Source organism: Lagopus muta, chromosome 5 (assembly GCF_023343835.1).
Source record: "Lagopus muta isolate bLagMut1 chromosome 5, bLagMut1 primary, whole genome shotgun sequence".
In the NCBI taxonomy this organism is placed as follows: Eukaryota; Metazoa; Chordata; class Aves; order Galliformes; family Phasianidae; genus Lagopus; species Lagopus muta.
Window position 1 is genome coordinate 51,615,767 of NC_064437.1, and position 17,137 is coordinate 51,632,903.

General features: G+C 38.0%; 2 protein-coding genes across 4 annotated transcripts in view; one reads left to right on the plus strand and one right to left on the minus strand.

The window, feature by feature from the left end:
• BLNK (B cell linker) overlaps positions 1 to 17,137 on the minus strand; it is a 93,842-nt gene that overhangs the window by 49,617 nt on the left and 27,088 nt on the right. For 2 of the 3 annotated variants that reach the window (XM_048945801.1, XM_048945802.1), the window contains exon 3: positions 14,300 to 14,346. In XM_048945801.1, the coding sequence (XP_048801758.1) occupies positions 14,300 to 14,346 (47 nt within the window). Of the gene's footprint in view, positions 1 to 14,299; positions 14,347 to 14,530; positions 14,558 to 17,137 lie in introns of those variants that run through there. The other variant, XM_048945803.1, reaches the window with a different exon arrangement.
• Positions 1 to 17,137, plus strand: part of DNTT (DNA nucleotidylexotransferase) — a 267,418-nt gene that overhangs the window by 46,488 nt on the left and 203,793 nt on the right. The window lies entirely within an intron of this gene.

Consider the following 17,137-nt stretch of genomic DNA (forward strand, 5'->3'; position numbering starts at 1 on the left):
ATCAGTTTGTGCTCATGTGAAAGTCGGAAAATAACTACTACAGGTCTTTTTTTAAAGGCTGTGGAAGTTAGTGAGAATAGCCCAGGTTGCTCCCACTTCTGTCTGAATTGGAAAATAATCCAGGTTCACAAAACCTGATCCTGAGCTGAAATCTGTAGCAGTGCTTTGGGCTTGCTATTTTAAAGAATTCTTTACATATTTGGTCTCTTCTGCTTTCAGAATATCCTTAGCAAGTTTTGCCAGCAGCAAGCAGTGGGGATGGAGAGAGAAGGGGAAATAATGCCTTTAGCACTTGACTGTCACGTGCTGCCTGGGTGGGTTTTGTGCTTGATCATCTGGGTCTGAATGCAAATTTGTGGTACTTGATTCTGTGCCAAAACTACTCAAACCCTTTTGTCTAAAACGGTGCCACTTTAGACATAGTTTTGTTTCCCCTTGATTTCTATTTCAGTTGATGCACTGCCTACTTAACTTACTGCTTAGCGTCCTATGGCTGGTGTTTGGAAACCATGAGTTTATGGAACATGATTTCTCATGACTTTCTATGTATTTATTACGTTCTGATTGCTATAATCAGTTGAGCACACTGCTGCTTCATGCTTAAAATAATACATCTCTCTTTTTTTCCAAGCACTGCTCTCAGGCTCTTGCTATCTAGACAATTTGAATGATTTCTTGTTCTACTTTCAGACCGCAGATAAATGTTTTAAATTAGAGAATGCTACTTCTTATGCAGGAAAAATACTAACAGACAGTTCTGTCTTAGCAGATGAGAGGAAAGCACACTTCTGCTCCAATAATTTTTAAGTAATATTCATTTTAATAAGTTGTAATTTCATTGCTGTGGGTCAAATAGCTCAATGCCATAGTGTTTATTTTGAAAGATTCTTAGCAACAGCCCCAGAATTAAAGCTTAAGTTTGTTATTGCTTTAGCTAGTAAATACTGAAGTTGATCAAATAATTACAATAGCAGAGTATGCATTTGAAAACGAAACTACAAGTTTAATTGATTGGATTTGGATTTGTCTTTAAGCTCAATGGAGGAAACAGACATGTACTATGGGGTAGGCAAAATTATGAAATCAGTAAATTCAGTAGGATTTTCTCATGAAGAGGCTTCTGAGCAAACTTATTTTAGCACCTGTGGAGAACATGTGTATTATTTCCCTGGGGACAAACTCACTATGTGAAAAGCTGCACTTCTGCTTTTCCGTTTTACCATCATCTGTTCCATATGCACAGAAACAAAACTTGCTCCTTCAGACAAATTATTTCATGTTAAACTGAAAGTGCTGGAAGCCTGATTGCCTTGGAGGTAGTGACCCGTGCTCAAGCCATCTGAAAGCTTGGGGAAGAAAAGTGCCTCTGAAGAGCAGTGCTGCCGCTTGGTCTGCAAATCTTAACCTTCTCCAACCTCAACTAACAAGTGACTGCAATGGAGACGTTCACAGCTGGACAGCTTTCCCTTGGCTCTAAGTGTCACTGTGGAACTGAAGCCACAGTGGCATGGGCTCCTTAGCAGCCCAGCAGTCCTTCCTTCCGGTCTCCTTAAGCACCAGTCGGAGTTCACGTATACGCTGTTAATGGCCTAAATATGCTTGCCTCTCTGCTGACAAAAAATCACTCTATATAATTGCACAGGCAAAAGCTTGCCCTAAAGGAGTGCCTGAAAATAAGGTTACCTTTGAATAGTGCTGATACTGCTCATACGTATCATAATGTCTTTGGTACCTGGAAGGTGCTCAAGGAACAATAGTTTTTAAACGGCTTCTCTCCTGCACTGGTCTGTAGTGCATACAGCCAGGGAAAATAGTTGGTGTATCTCTAAATTACTCAGAAAAATCTCAGAAACAGAAAAAAATCTCACAAACTAGTTTTGTTGGTCATCTGTTTGGATTTGAAATCTGGAGACAGAACGGAAGAAGAAGTTAGAGAAGAATAAAAATGAAATAGAAATCTACATCTAAAAAGACATGTATATAAATTTGATTATTAATTATACTGCACATAATAGTCTTATTTATAAACATTTATCATTTTTCATTATTTGATGTTCATAGAATAGTATCATGGAATCATTAAGGCTGGAAAAGAACCTCTAAGATCATTCAATCCAACTATCAACCCATCTTGTTCTAATAATGAACAAGAAGGTTACTACACTGAGGAAATTACAGTATAAACATTTTGGGAGGATTAAAGATAGTTTCTAGCTGGGTATTTTAGAAATAATACATACAGGTGATAATTTTATGAAGTTTTTCATTTCTGAACACTAGTGGATTTTACAATGCCTGCAGTATGGACTTGGGTACTTCAACCTTCTCTACGTAGTAGAGCTCTGTCCCAGGTGTAGCAGAAATGCTGAATCATGGCTTGAAGCAGTGATTGAGCACCTGGTGGGAAAGTGGAGCCAACCCAGGGGGCCTCAGGTGCATGCAATGTATATGAGTGACGGGAAGGAGTGGAGCCAGGATCCACCCCTTCCCAGACTTCATTTAAAGATTGGCAGTGGAGGTGAGGGTATGTTGCTGGAGATTTCTGTTTACTTGAGGCCTTCTAAAGGTAAGTAGATTTTCTTTCTTTGTTTCTGTGTATACGGTTGTTGCATTTGGGCTTCTCCTTGTTTGCTGTAGCCCAGACCTTTGTTAACCTGTCATTACCTCTGTAATTTCCATTATGTTATGGCACTGCACCAGGGTATAGGGGTGTTACACCGCTGAAATTGTCCTGTTTGCTATTGCTGCAGTAATTTTGAGAGAGCAACATATTTATCAACAAATTATTGTTAATAAGTAGGCTGGTGAGTGAAAACTAGATTTCCAATGCACTGTTTGCATTCTAATGATAAGCTATCAACAAGGTATGTGTTATTTATATCATTTATGCTGAAAAAATTTTCTGTTAGTTATGAGATAAGAATGCAATAGCATTATGATAGTGTATTCTGGGGGTAAATATACATTTTTAAGGTATAACTTCATTAAGGATTTTGACTCCTGTTAAGTTTAAGCCTTAGTTACTCATCTGAGAATTTCCTCTTTGATGAAAAGAACCTCCTCAGAGTATCATGAACTTCTAAAGGAACTGCAGGATATATGTATGTAATTATCATTTTTTCCTGGTAAAACTGACTTTTATCAGCACTTCCCTGAATTAAAGATTGAAGTGTTTTTAGTGTCTTTCTATTTGTTTGTGGCATCAAGCATCAGCAGCAATCCTGCTATTGATGTACTAGTCATATATGTTTGCAGATTAAGCCCCCCTTCACTCGTTGCTCTATATTTTCTTCTTCCTTAGGCAAACACCACTGAAGTCGTGAGAGTTAGACCTTCAATCTGATTGAAGGTTGCTTTGCTTTCAATGGAAGTAGCCAATACACAAGAATAATAGAATGAAAAGGGGTACTGCACAGGAGGATTAGGATTTTGATAGCGTAGAAAAGATTCTAAGATTTCCCAGGTATCTATTGGAGCTATGCCGTGGGTATTTACTTCAAGATGGCTTTGGTATATTTGTTGTGAATGAACAGCTCCAAGTCTGTATGTAAAGTGCTGCTTTCCCAAACACCAGTGTTCTGGTCTGTGGACTCTGTGAAGTGTATTGCAGTTATACATATAGGTAGTTATTTCTTTGCTATTTTTTTCCAGATTATATTTAAGCCTACCTACCTGTGGGCTATATGTTGGTTAAGAAAAGAGAGATTTGCTAGATAAGCATCTAATAATGAATTATTTCTTAAATGTTATTTGTACCTGTAATGCAAAAGGAATATAGTAGTATTTCAAGCAATACAAACAATCCTGTTACTTCTGTGATCCTATCTATTAATAAATTCTTGCAAAAACAAGAGTGTGCCTTGTATTTTCTCATGTTTCTTCAGAAGATTATTGCTCGAAGCCAAAGGAATGTGATAAGGTATTTACTGCTAAATTATATCAGTTAGATCAGGGATTTATAAGAGGATCTGATGACTTTCATGGAATGCCTGGTAAGGCAAATTAACTGAAATGGGGAAGTATTTTTAGGTTACTGTCAGTACTCTGTGTGCTTCGTAAAATAATAAAAGCTGTGAAACTGCTCAGTAAGGAACTAAATAGGATAAATGACAGAGCTGTAGTAGCAGGTGCCTGGAGAAGCTAAATACCAGAATCATGAAGAAGAAACCAAGACTTAATGTCTCATCAAGGGAGGCCATTTAAAATGTGCAGTGATATCAGGTGCAGGAGAATAGTACTGTTCCATCATTATTTTTAATATCAGTCTTAGCCCAGACCAACGCAGCTTTGGACAGGAGGCTGGAGTCCATCTCAGCTCAGGGGAATGTCCTTTCCATTTGCCCTCCAAAAGATAAGTGAAATAACTTGAGAGAGTTGGTCTGAATAGTCCTAAGCTGCAGCACTTTACAAAGAAGGTTGTGCCATTGCGCAGTGACTAGCTGTACTCTGGCCTTAAAGCACTTCATCTCTTCAAGAAATCACAGCATAACTAAATTTTACTGCTAAGAATTATAAACAAACACCAAGAGCATATCATCAAAGTGTGTTTACGCTATGTGCTGGAGGATGGTGCCAGAGCTGGTAGCAACTGAGCACTCTCTGGGACAAGAGTAGCCAAGGCACTTCAGGTCATGTGCTGTGTCTAGCAATGCTGCTTTCCTGCTTTGGCAGCTGAGCAGCTTCTTGGCTTTGTGCTGGATCTTCAGCACCTATGCAGTGAGTGTGCAGCTTCTCTGAAGCACTGGAAGTTAGAGAAGGCTAGCATGGAGGTGGTCTGGGAATCAATCCAAATTTCCTCCGTATGTGCAGTGTGGTACTGTCTCTATATAGGTGGCTGCATGGGATCTATCTCCAGAGATCCCTGTTGCTCTGAATCAAGTGTTGAAGGACAGTTAATGCCATCCGTTATGTGCATCAGTACCCTCGTGTCAGTGTCCACATTGTTTCTATGGTGTTTCTTTGTTCTTCACATCTGCTTCGATCATGGAAAGATTTTTATAAGGAAGGTGCTAGTAGAGAGGTGTTTGTTTACATGGTCTGTAAGTTTGCCTGGAGTAAATTGAAATATGTTTTTGGTGAATTTAGTAATTCTATTGAGTCTCCACCAGTTGCTGTGCTGCCTGTTGAGTTTCAGGTCTTGTATTTATATTGCATAAAGGACTGTGGTGTGATTCCTACCACTTGCACTTCATCTTTTGCCAGCCCAGCTGTGTTGCACTGACCTTACTGAGACTGTTCCAAGTGACTGGTTGCTGCAGGCACCAACTGTCTAGCTTGCAGCTGCAATAGGTCCTCCTGTCTGTAACTTCTCGCTGCTTATCTTTTTACTTCTATACACTGCTTGTCTAGCCCCCACCATTTTGCTGTAGTGCAGTTTTCATGGCCTAGTATCTTGTATCAACTCCTCAGCCATCTTCTTCTCATTTCTAAGTTCATTGAAAGCCCAGTGACTGGGTTTAATACATGCCTTCACCTTGAAAGCACTGCACAGACCCCTGCCATCACAGCACAAGCAGGAAAACTGGGAATGAAGCTCTGCATGCTTGCATAAAAACAAGAAAATGTTTTCCCTTGTTTTCATAGAGGCTAGTCTGAAGTAAGTAGAACAGAACGTCTCTCCTATAGTCAGCATAGGTATATATTAATAGCACTATAGATTAAAACCTGTATATATATTTCTTTTTTCAAAAAAAATGAAGACTCCTGTTTGGAGATATGGAGAAAAGTGAGACAAGACATCTACTCTGATTTCTGTGCAGCGTTTGAGCTTGGGAAGATATGGAATTCTACTAAAATGAGATTATATATAAGCAGTTCTTCATGCTTCATTGCTTGAATGAGCCAGGAGTTATTCTGAGTTCTGAGTCCCAGGTGCAGTGCCTTCTGACTACCAAATATGATTTTCTAAAAGGGAAGAAAGAGCAGTGAATTGAAACTACAACAACCTGTTCTGTGTGGTCTGAGTACAGCCTTGTAATAGAGAAGAGCAAAACAAATTAACAGTCAGGGTGGAGGCAGAAGATCCTGTCCAGGCACACAGTGACAATGAAGAGCTCGTTTGTGAGTCAGGCAACAGCTTCCACTGCTGGTTCTGTTTCTGCCTTTGTGAACAAATGTGGGAAGCTCTCTGCATTCAGAAGGTGACCTCTCATTGGTTTCTTGTTTTTGATTGTGTTTTGCTTTCTTGTATTTTCTGATATCCAACTTCAGTTGCTCTGTAACTGATACTTTTTTCTGGTTGAGAGTATGAAAAGATAAATGTCTCTACTTTTGCCATTAGCCTGATGAGAATGAGCTCACTGATACTGAGCCAGGCTCTCCCTTCAACTGGACCACTTTCTGGTTTGTTCCTGATAGGCTCATCAGCTCTTGCTCTTGAAAGTGAGTTAACAGACATATGGTTTTATTTAGCACCAGCATGCCACACATTTATCAAAAAACCTATGACTTGATTTGCTTAACTTTGCTAAAAATTACCAAAATTACCTAAAAATTTAGTATTTCCAATACCAAAGAAACACTGCTATTGTGTTGCTGTAACTCCATCAGAAACAGCATCCCATAGATGGCTGGGCATCATAGTAGGTCACTGTAGAAGGGTACTGTCCAAGGCTTACTAATTTTAATTCAGAAGTTGTCCTGGACAGACTCTTGAAAAGAAAATAGTGGACAATCATGGGGTAAAGAAGAGGAGGAGAATCTGGAGACTATTCTAGGCTTGTGCTGGTTTATGTATTATTTGTATGGTGCCAACTGAGTCTGCATCTTGTGCACCTCTCTAGATTTTCCTAACTGGCACTGGGAGGAAAAAATGTGCCATACAAGATAATCATACAGCTTCAGACTGATTTCTATAGCAGGTGTCAGGAGGAAAAAAAAAAAATTGAGTTTCCTGTGACATTCTTATCCCATTAGGTAGATCTCTGAACTCCAGATGAAATCAACTGATATCAATTAGACTACATTTATTATTTGATTGGAAATGTGATTTTTTTTTTCGTTTTTGATTTTCCATCCTTTCTCAATTATTTTATTTCACTGAGCTTTTTGGATGCATCTTTCATTACAGAGGAGGAACTTGACACATTTTAAATTAATGTGTCTTCTCTGTGGTACAACAGATCTGTAACCCTGAAATACTCATCATTGCAATGTGAATATTTCTGTCTAATGGCAGACTATACATAAGGAAAGCCCTTCATTGTATTTTCTTTCCATAGCGTCTAGGGGCAGGAATATGATTCACAAAACCAGAAAAAACATTCACAGGTTATTTCTACTCTAACCAAAGCTGTGACACTGCCGCATGGCAATTACTTTTATTGCTATTTGGAAAACTAAGACTCCAGCAGATATATGGATACAGATATATGGAACGCAAGCAATATGATCTTTTATATTTTCAACTTGTGATCAAAGCAATTGCTACTACGTGTACCTGTTTTTGAAATATACATTGAATTGCTATTTCATTTGCAGGCTCTGAATCACAGGTTCTTGTATACAGCTGTTGCTTTTTTTTCCCTCTATAAGCTCTCTCTAATGTAGATTCAAGCTACCTCTTTATTTTTGGTAACAAAGACTCGTCTGTAATAATGGTTACTTCCCATGAGCTTTTAGTATCCCTAACACAACCAGAGCAGGTGAAATTGTGTTGTGAGAAAGGCCACTGTAGTAAGGGCTTTTAGACACCATATTTGCTTAAAATATTCTTCATTTAAAACTTAAAGGGATGCTGCAGGACAGGTGAATTGCTGCCTAAATACTACTGCTTTGAGTCTGTTCTGATTGTAAACTACAAGCAATACTGGACTGGCAGGAAGGAAGTTGGTCAATATCTAAAAGCCATACAACACAGGACTGAATGCAAAGTGATACATATTGCTCTCCAGTTGGACTCATTACTAGCCAAAATGGCTTCTTTACTGGGTTTAGTTTTTGTCCTGCCTAGAACACCTTTAATATACTTCCACCTTGTCTTTCTGTTTTTATTAGAAAGAAAACTTGTATAAAAGTTTTGTGTGGCTGCAGAGTTAGGAGGATGTTATATACAGAATTATTTTCTCCCATGTATAATTTTATTGATACATCGTCTTCAATATAAAACAGTTGCACAAAATATGAACTCGCTATTCATCTAAAAATATCTAATGCTCTTGTACTTAAATGTTGGCAGTGTATTTTGTCAAGGGAAACTAACATGAACTTCTGTCAATTCTCAGAAATACAGTAAAGTTTGGCTGGGTTGGATTTCCTTGGAATGAAGGAAAACACCCAGTTATAGATTCACAGAACTGAAATGTGTCTGTTTTCCTGCTGTTCTGATTCTGATCACTGTGTTCTGATTACTGATGTGAACTGGGCACCTGAGATGGGTAAGGCTGTAATCTCAAGTTCAAAACCATGCTGCCTGTGACAGTGCCACAAGGTTTTTAATACCATGATCTTAATCTTTCAATTCTTCCACTGTTAAATTCTGGCAAAACACTTCAAAAATGATTTAAGAGTTTTGTCTGGCTTTGGATTCAAAATGGCATGTTAAACAGTCTTGCTAGAAGAGTGAAAGTGATCCTTTTACCAGATGATAGCAAGCATCTTCCTTCTCAGACAACTGTGTTATACAGAAGCCTCATGGCAGAAAGGAAGAGGAATTGCTATAATGCAAGTGTCTATTGCCCCCTTTCTGCTACAAGAGGAGTGTTATACTTTGTCTCTAAATATATAATGCCTGAGTAGACCTTTGTCATGCATTCAGTGTATAGCTTTTCTGTAAATAATAGACAAAAATGTGGTTTAAAGTCAATGTGTGTAGTATATATAAGTATATAGTATTTTTTCCCCTGCTCTGGAGTATATATGGCTACAATGAATGTAACACTAGAACGGTTAGATACTGGGAGCCTCTTTTGGTCTCTCTCTTAGATACCATTTTTGTGGAGAGATCACTTCATGAGTACATATTTTCTGACTTTGCAGCCCAGGGCTCTTCCCGTTTGAGAATAATTGGAGATTTTTTGGAGTGGCATTTAGTCTACACCAAGAACTACTGAAATAGGAGATAAACCTATGTATTTAGATCTAAAACATTCAGCCTGAGTCAGCACTGGTATTTAAGGACAACAGAACAATTAAAAATCCTTTACAGTATATCCCACAGAGAGGGGCGAACCTCTTCTTCTTATTCAGTATTGGAACAGAAGTCATCTACCACCAATGGTTTTTCAGCTTGAAGCTCTCTCTGGGGTGGGGGAAGTCTGAATGTACAAAATTAGGAGATTTTCATACTGCAGCATCTCACTTAAAGAGAGGGTAACAGCTCTTTGTCTTCATTATTTGCTAAGGAAACAGCCCAGTTCTCACAGAAATCTCATTGGTTTTATTGGTAATAGTCCCTCAATATGAAATTCTTTAGTTACTCAAACTAATTCATAGAGATAAAACAAGAAATAAAAATATTTTAAATTGAAATACTGCACATCCTACATTTATTAACAAAGAATGCCTTTAACAGTAATGCCATTAGGAAAGGAGATAAACCTCTGTTTACCAGTGCTGACTCAGGCTGAATGTTTTACATCTAAATACATAGGTTTATCTCCTTCCCATTAGAAAATTCTCTGTATGTCATTCTAACTTCACCTTGCACTCTGTCTGAAGCCTATTTCATATTCTGACTTTTGTTCTTAAACTTAACTATTGCCTTAACATTTATGACTTCCATTTTCTTGTGTTTTTGTAGAGAAGTAAAAATGTAACAGAAGAAAATGCATTGTGCATGCAAGCATTTGAAGCAATGATTCTAGGAAAGCATGGCCACATTAAAAAATGCACACAGGCATCTGACTAAGTAGTAGAACAAAGAGATGGGAAGCTCTGTTACATGCAAACTTGAACCAGTGCTGCTAGTGGAGCCTTTTTGGACTGCTTGTACCTCTCTGGGCTGCCAGCCTGCAGTGGTCCTGGTAGTATGGAGATCTGTTGGCAGTTGCAGCTGTGGGAATACTGGCCACTGTCATCTTGCCATATGCACAGCACACACTGATGTTTTCAATGCGTGCATCTCTTGTGGCTCTGTGGCAGCACTGCTTGGAAATAGGGCCTATAGAAAGCAATTTATGGCTTTTGCCTGCAGTGTAGCTATATAGTTCTCCCTACTATTTTAAGTATGGTCATCTCAACAATAGCTATTTCTCTTCTATAACACATCAGTAAGATAGGGAAATACTGTAACTTCCACTCTGCAGGTGGGAAAGAAAGTGAGGAATGCTGAACAGTTCACCTGGCTTTGTTTAGGAAGCCTGTGACAAAGCAAGCTCTCAAATCCATTTTTTTTTTAAATTCAGCTTTAGTCATTATTATCAGACTCCCTTGCTGCTGGAGATTTTGCCATACAAACTCTCCTGAGTTAGCTCCAAAGTGGATCCAGGCTTTTTTATCTAATGCATTGACCTGGAGCATGGGTAGAGTAACTTGGTCCTGGAGCTTAAATGCTGATGGCTTTTTTTTTTTTTTTTTTTTTTTTAAAAGTGAGTTTTCAGCATCAGGTTATTTGCTTGCCTTATAAAGAAATAGAAGAATGCAGGTGGAGGAGAGAAGGTGAAGTTTATGTAGAATGTTTCTAGCTCTTGCAGTTTGAATTATGCAAGTGCATCCAGTTCAAGTGGAATATCTCAGTATTATGAAAGCACATTTTTGATTCATAACATCTCTTACACTTCAGAATTTATTCATGTGTCAGAAAAAGATTTCCTTGGCTTGGAAGGCAAGTATGAAAAATTTCAGTGTGGAGCTATCTAATTTAAAAAATTAAAAACACATGAAACATAGATGTTAGAAAGTAATCTAGAAATCAGTCTTAACTACATGACATCTACTGGATTCATGAATAGCAATTTTTTCTGCATATACTATAAATTCCTGATAAAATAAATAAAATTTTTTTGTCAGCAATGAAAATTGGTAGATATTTATTTGAAGAAAAAGAACTCAAATACTTCCCACACAATAATTAAGTAAAGCTTATCATTATGTGCTCCTTATCACAATTAACCCAAGATCTTCCATGACTGCGTGTTGATATATACAAATGATAAACTCAAGTCTTGATATCATGCATCAGGTTTGGCGAAGATTTCTTCCTACCTCACAATCTGACGCAACCAGTATAAGCTTCTGAATTTGCATGTGTGATAGAGCTGATCTTGTGATGAAAGAATTCATCCTGACTTTAGAAAACTGTTCCTAGAGCTCATAGTCTGAGTAAAATTGATTTTGAGCTTGGTTTGGGTTGTAATTCTCATCACAGCTATAAAGGAGGCCTTTTATTTTCCTGGGAAGGTGAAGCTTCAGTGATCTGAGGGTGTTGCAAAATAACTTCTGCAGAATTATCTGATGCACTTGGACTATCTACATTGAGGTGACTGAGCTGTAATTATGTTGCTTTCTCAAGATGTACTTGCAATTTATGGATGCATTTCATTAAGTTACATCTTCTGTATCAATTTTCCTGTATATGGTTATAAGCCCTGGCCTTATTTGCACTGCTTATTAAAATGCTAAGTAAAGATGGCAAGACAGCATGTCTGGAAAGTACTGAAGTTCTAGTGTTCTAAGGTATCAGTGGTATGAAGCTGATTTAGAGTGAAAACTAGAAGAGGGCTAGAAGTGGGAGGAAGGACTTTGAGCAAGACTCAACATGAATTCAGGGCTGATGAAAACATGTGAACATGTGAGAGCAGTTTCTTATGCAATTTTAGCAGTCAGATCCAGAGCATACTTGGACCAGTCTCTCATTGCTCTGCTGTCTCATTCCAAAGCAGAACCTTGTGAAGCGTGAAAGGAAGTCTTCCACTGTTGCCCTTCACTGATAGGACACTAGTGGAGATGGGCAATCTTACTGCTGTACTGAGCAGCTGCTGAGAAGCTGTCTGTGGCTTTCAGTACTGAAGAGAATCAGTTTGTTATGCTCTTGTTAGGCTGTTGAAGCTGAGGTTAATAGAAATAACAGGATGTAATTAAATGCTTTATAAAAAGTCTGATGTGCAATGGTTTACTTCGGAGTATCAAAACTGAATTACTATGAATACACTCTTCCCAGACTAAACATTTTGTCTTTATTTTCTCCACTGTTTCCTCCCTTTGGAAAATCGGTTTAATACTGACTAAATGAAAAAGAGGTATTATGGAGATGGTAACTATATGTAGTGAAGTATTCAGGGAATTATGTTTGTGTATGGATGCAGATTGCTCCAGCTGTGGGCTCTCCTGACAGAATGTAGGGATCTGAAAGTCTTGGTTCACAAAGTATAGCCTTGTAAACTCAAAATCGTTTTTATGAAGAATATAAAGATCTTAAAAACATCAAGAGCACCTGAAGAGGAACATCCAATGTTGCATTAGTAAGAACTAGACTGGGGAATGGGAGCACTTCAGAAAAACCAGCTTCTCTCTATTGAAACCCTGGAAATAAACTTTCATAACAGGTAGAGACCTGGTCATTGACAGTAGAAAATACAGGATTTTGGTCTTACCTTATCTAGCAACTGCAGTTTTCCTGTTTATCTTCCATACTGTTTTGTTTGGTTGTGGAGAACCTGCTATGTGAACAGATCTGTTGATCTGACTCAGATGGATCGATGTGGGCCTTAAGCTAAAACATGCGTACTCCTTGCTTGCTGAAAACTAGCAAATTTTGCATTAGCAGTTTGTAAGGTGTAATAGCAACTGATCTTAGTGGGAAACAGTTGGTGCTGGGGGCCCACATGACATGTTTTGTTTTGTTATGCTGGACTGATCTGTGCTAGCCTTTTGTCTTATGTTTGATAGCAGCATTCCTATTACAAAACATCTTTGTGATTCCTGTTTACAGTTTTGTAATTCAAAGCTTGAATGCAAAAATTAGTACAAGCACAACTCTTGGTCTCAGTTCAGTAGATTTCTGTGGGCTCCAATATTGTAGTAGTCATGTGTCTCACAGAAACAGAGGTCACATTCTTAGTTAACTTTATATTCATATTCTCTACATTTCCTGTCAAAATGATGTCCCATTAGACTTAATTACCTCACCAGAAGCTCCTCTGACATTTTCTTTATTCATCTATTTAATTATTAAAACAAACCCAGAAGAATATTAACTTATACTCTCATCAAATTCTTATCAATAGGAATATGATTTTAATGAGTAAAAAAAAGCCTCCAAGTTCCTCTTGCTTCTTACTAATAGAGTGGGACTTGAAAAAAATATCTTATTTTGTAAGCAGATTTAGTGTTTTCCCAGCAAGGAAAAGGTTGCTATGTGGAGTAATAACAGCCACTAGGTGAGAGAGAGCAGTTCATTCCATATGAGACTGAACTCTTCCTGAGTTCAGAAAACACCCTATTATTATATACCCTATGCAGTAATACAAGAGAAGTAACATACTTGAACCTTAAAGATATCCTTTGGAATTAACCTGATTTGCCACATGCTATTGGAATGATTTTCTATCTGTTGTATCTGTGTTCACTGTAAAATTACAGGCACGAAACTGCCAGTAGATGGAATGCATCATCTGTGTATATAAAGATCTTTTTACTCAATTGATGTAATCAATGAGTAGCAATGGCTTGTTGTTATTGGCATCTGCATCCAGTATTATTGGGTTACTCAAACTTCTAGAACATTACAGCAGTTTTTGGGCCAGCTAATATTAGAAAAGCTATCCTGAATGAACAGCAGAGACTTCAGTGTTTTGGAATCAGACCCTGATTTTTCTCAACTCTAACCCTGGTGCACAAAGGTAGTTGGGTAAGCGGCTATTGCTTTGCTTCTGTTTTGTAATATGTGGCAATACACAATGCCCTCCTGTTATACGTCATTCATTTTGCTGGGCAGATTTTTACCTTTAGAAAGCTTCAGTCTTCAGTGCTCTGAATTGACAATCTGATCACTTCAATTGGTATCTAAGCAGCTGATGAAATATTTACTCCATGCACTGTGCAAGAGAAGAGCTTATGTATTCAAGGAAAGGTTGAACTTGTACTTCTTTCCTAATCTTAATGTTATCTCTGACTGTTTTGAGGATGGCTATCACCCTGCAGCTGGTGCAGAAGACACTTTGTCAGCTGATCTGAACCACAGTTCTTGTAAACTTTCCAGGAACTTTGTACCAAGCAAATTCCACTTCAATCAATTAAAGGCCTTCACATGAAGACTAAGTTTCTATTCTAATTTTCCCCTATTTATTAGAAGAGAAACTATCAAAGGGCAACAGAGCATTAGGCACTTAATGGGGGAAGCAGAAAAGAATGGGGAACTTACGGCTGATGCATGATTTTGAATCGGCTCAGCTCATAGTCTGATAAATTCTGAAAAGAGAGAAAAGTTTTTGTATTTTAAAGTTAAATTCATTTGAGACTATTCCATTAAGTGAACTACATAATGTTTTAAAAAGAGAAATAAGCAAAGACATTAAAAAAAAAAAAAAAGTTTTCTGTTCTGTAGCTACATGTTTGTCTCATCTTGGTTAATGCTTAACGATTTATTACTTACCTGCTCTAACATTTCTGGATAGAGGTAGCACACAGTATATAGTTAAACTGGAATTTAACTGTGTATGTAGCAGGCCAAATAATGCTGGTTAATGAATCATGCAGAAAGTGATAAGCAGGCCACTGTGGACTCCTTCCAACTCCACCACAGAGTTTCTTTGGAGGCTGTTAATGAAATCAGCAGATCAGTGTAGCAGTGGTTGAGTGGAAAGTGGCTTCAGCAGAGCTTGGAGACTATGCAGCCACCATTCGCTCTGTTCTTGTGCTGGATTTCTGCATGACTCCTCGACAACAACAACAACAACAAAACAGAAAAAGCCCCACCCAAAAACAGAACAAAAAAACAAACAAACAAAAAACCCAACAATAATTAGGGATGAAAAAATGAGAGCAGTTTTAGTGTGTCACCTTGCCAAACAAAGTGCTGAGTCAACAGCTGTTCTAGTGCTGAGCAAATAAACTCTGTTCCTGGAAGCAGATTAGCTGAAGCATTTCAGCAGTCTGCAGCTCCAAACACCCCTTGTCTTCACATCAAGGCAGAGGAAGTACTTCTGGCTAGTGCAGACCTTGCTGCTGAAATTCTTATGTACCTCAAAGCTAGATTAATTAAAGCTATTTTATGCTGCTGATATTCTGTGGGTTTTCATTTGCTGTGAAGTTCGTAGTAAATTTTCAGGATTACGCTTAGGCCAAACGTGCTATTGTGTGATTTCAGTCTAGAAATCTTGTGCTAGCACTCACATACTCTCTTTTTCAACATAGGTTTCAATGGAAAATATGACCATTTAGTATGTGGAATTGTAAACCTCCTTCTCTTTTTGTGACAGAAAGAGGAAATAGAGATTATATTTTATTTTGTTTCCTGGAACTTCCTAGGCACAGCTAGAGAGAATGGGAGGCCCTGAAAACTGATCAACTTCAGTGATCCTGAATTCATGGTACTTTGATGTTAATCCAGCTCTCTCTTTTTTTCTGAATAATCCTGAATTATCAGTTCCATTCTGAACTCTTATTCCTGTTCTCTCATCTTCTCATCAGCATGATAGATGAGTTTGCACTGGGCACATGAAGTGGGAAACATGCAGGATTTTAATAAAAATGCATCTTCTCAGCCTTTACTTGAATTCAAGAAACTCTTGAATGGGGAAAAAAAGTTCTTTAATATATTTGTTGTGAAAAAATACAGCATTTCAGACTCTAGAGAACCTCTTGCTTTTAAAACTTAGCCTGTAATTATAACATAACAAAAAGCAGCTGCATATCTACATGAAGAATATATGATAATTAGCAGACGATCTAGCAGGTCTAGAAATCACCGAATTCCTGAGGAAATGTCAAGCTATATCAAGCGGACTGATTGTCATACAGGCCCATCTGGGCTCATTCAGACTTCATCAGCTGATAATGAGTCACAAAATTGCCTCCTCAGATCAATGACCAGCAATTGTAAGGCCGTTTCCACACCTATTATTTCATCTTGTAAATAAGAGGAGGAAACTATCCTTTTTATGGTAGAGACTGAATTTTTGTTCTTTTCTTTGAGGAAAAAAAATATATATATATAAAAACCATTAGTGCTTGGCGATTTCAGCACTATTGCTTGCTATTCTTCCAGGCTGTTACTCTTTAAAATCCAGAGAATTTTTAGGTGGTGTTCTGCTGTAGGTATTGCTTCCTGCATAGGCACAGGCTATCTTCGTGGCCAGATGAAGAATGTTTAAATATCAGTTGAGCATGCTAGCTGATGAAACTGTAGACCTGAACTTTCTTACAGTGGTATTTTTCTACAGAAGGTTTTAGCTTGGTTCTTTCCTCTTCTCCCCACTAAAGACATGCTATGGTAAGAGGATTAAACTACTAATTCCTCTCAAGTCTGAGGAAATCGGCATCTCTGGGCCTAACTGAAAGCTGTCTTTTCTTATTTAGTAGGATCATCTATTTATTTATTTCAGAAAATTTACTTTTTTTCCCAACAAAATTCTGACCTTAGTACAAAAATATCTTGCGTAATCAATATTCATGGAAACTACATGATAGCCTGTAGGAGATGACTAATACTTCCAGGTTTTAACTGTTCACTGCTCCTGTTGTAGTTGCTTATAATACGCGTTGCCAGTGATTAATATTAATATGGATGAAATATGCTGCAAATGGATATATATGATACAGAAGGAGTTGAAGTAGTTTCTTTCCTGGAGGGACTTGATTTGTGATACATAACTCCAGGTACGTAACTCTAGTTCCTCATTGTGTTTTCTTTTTAAATTCATGTTAGAGAGCAATTTAGAAAGCATATAAAAGTAGTTCTTTTCAAATGAAGTACTGATTTCTCATTTTCTATTGGCTCTCTTTCGTCTGACATCAACTTGCATAGCACGTCACTTAGTTATCTCAGTAGATAGGAGTAACCAAAACTCTTAGCTTGCAAATCAAGCCAACCAGCTTTGTTCACTAGATAATATCGTGGTAGAGGAGAAATGCTGCCGTGATGCGGATGTTTCAGGTGTGCCTCTCCTCTACTTGCGGAGGCATGTCTTGGATGTAAGCCTGTGCTGCTGCAACTATTTGCCAGTGTGGGTGCGCAGCAAGCAGAAGCTTTGAGTCAAAG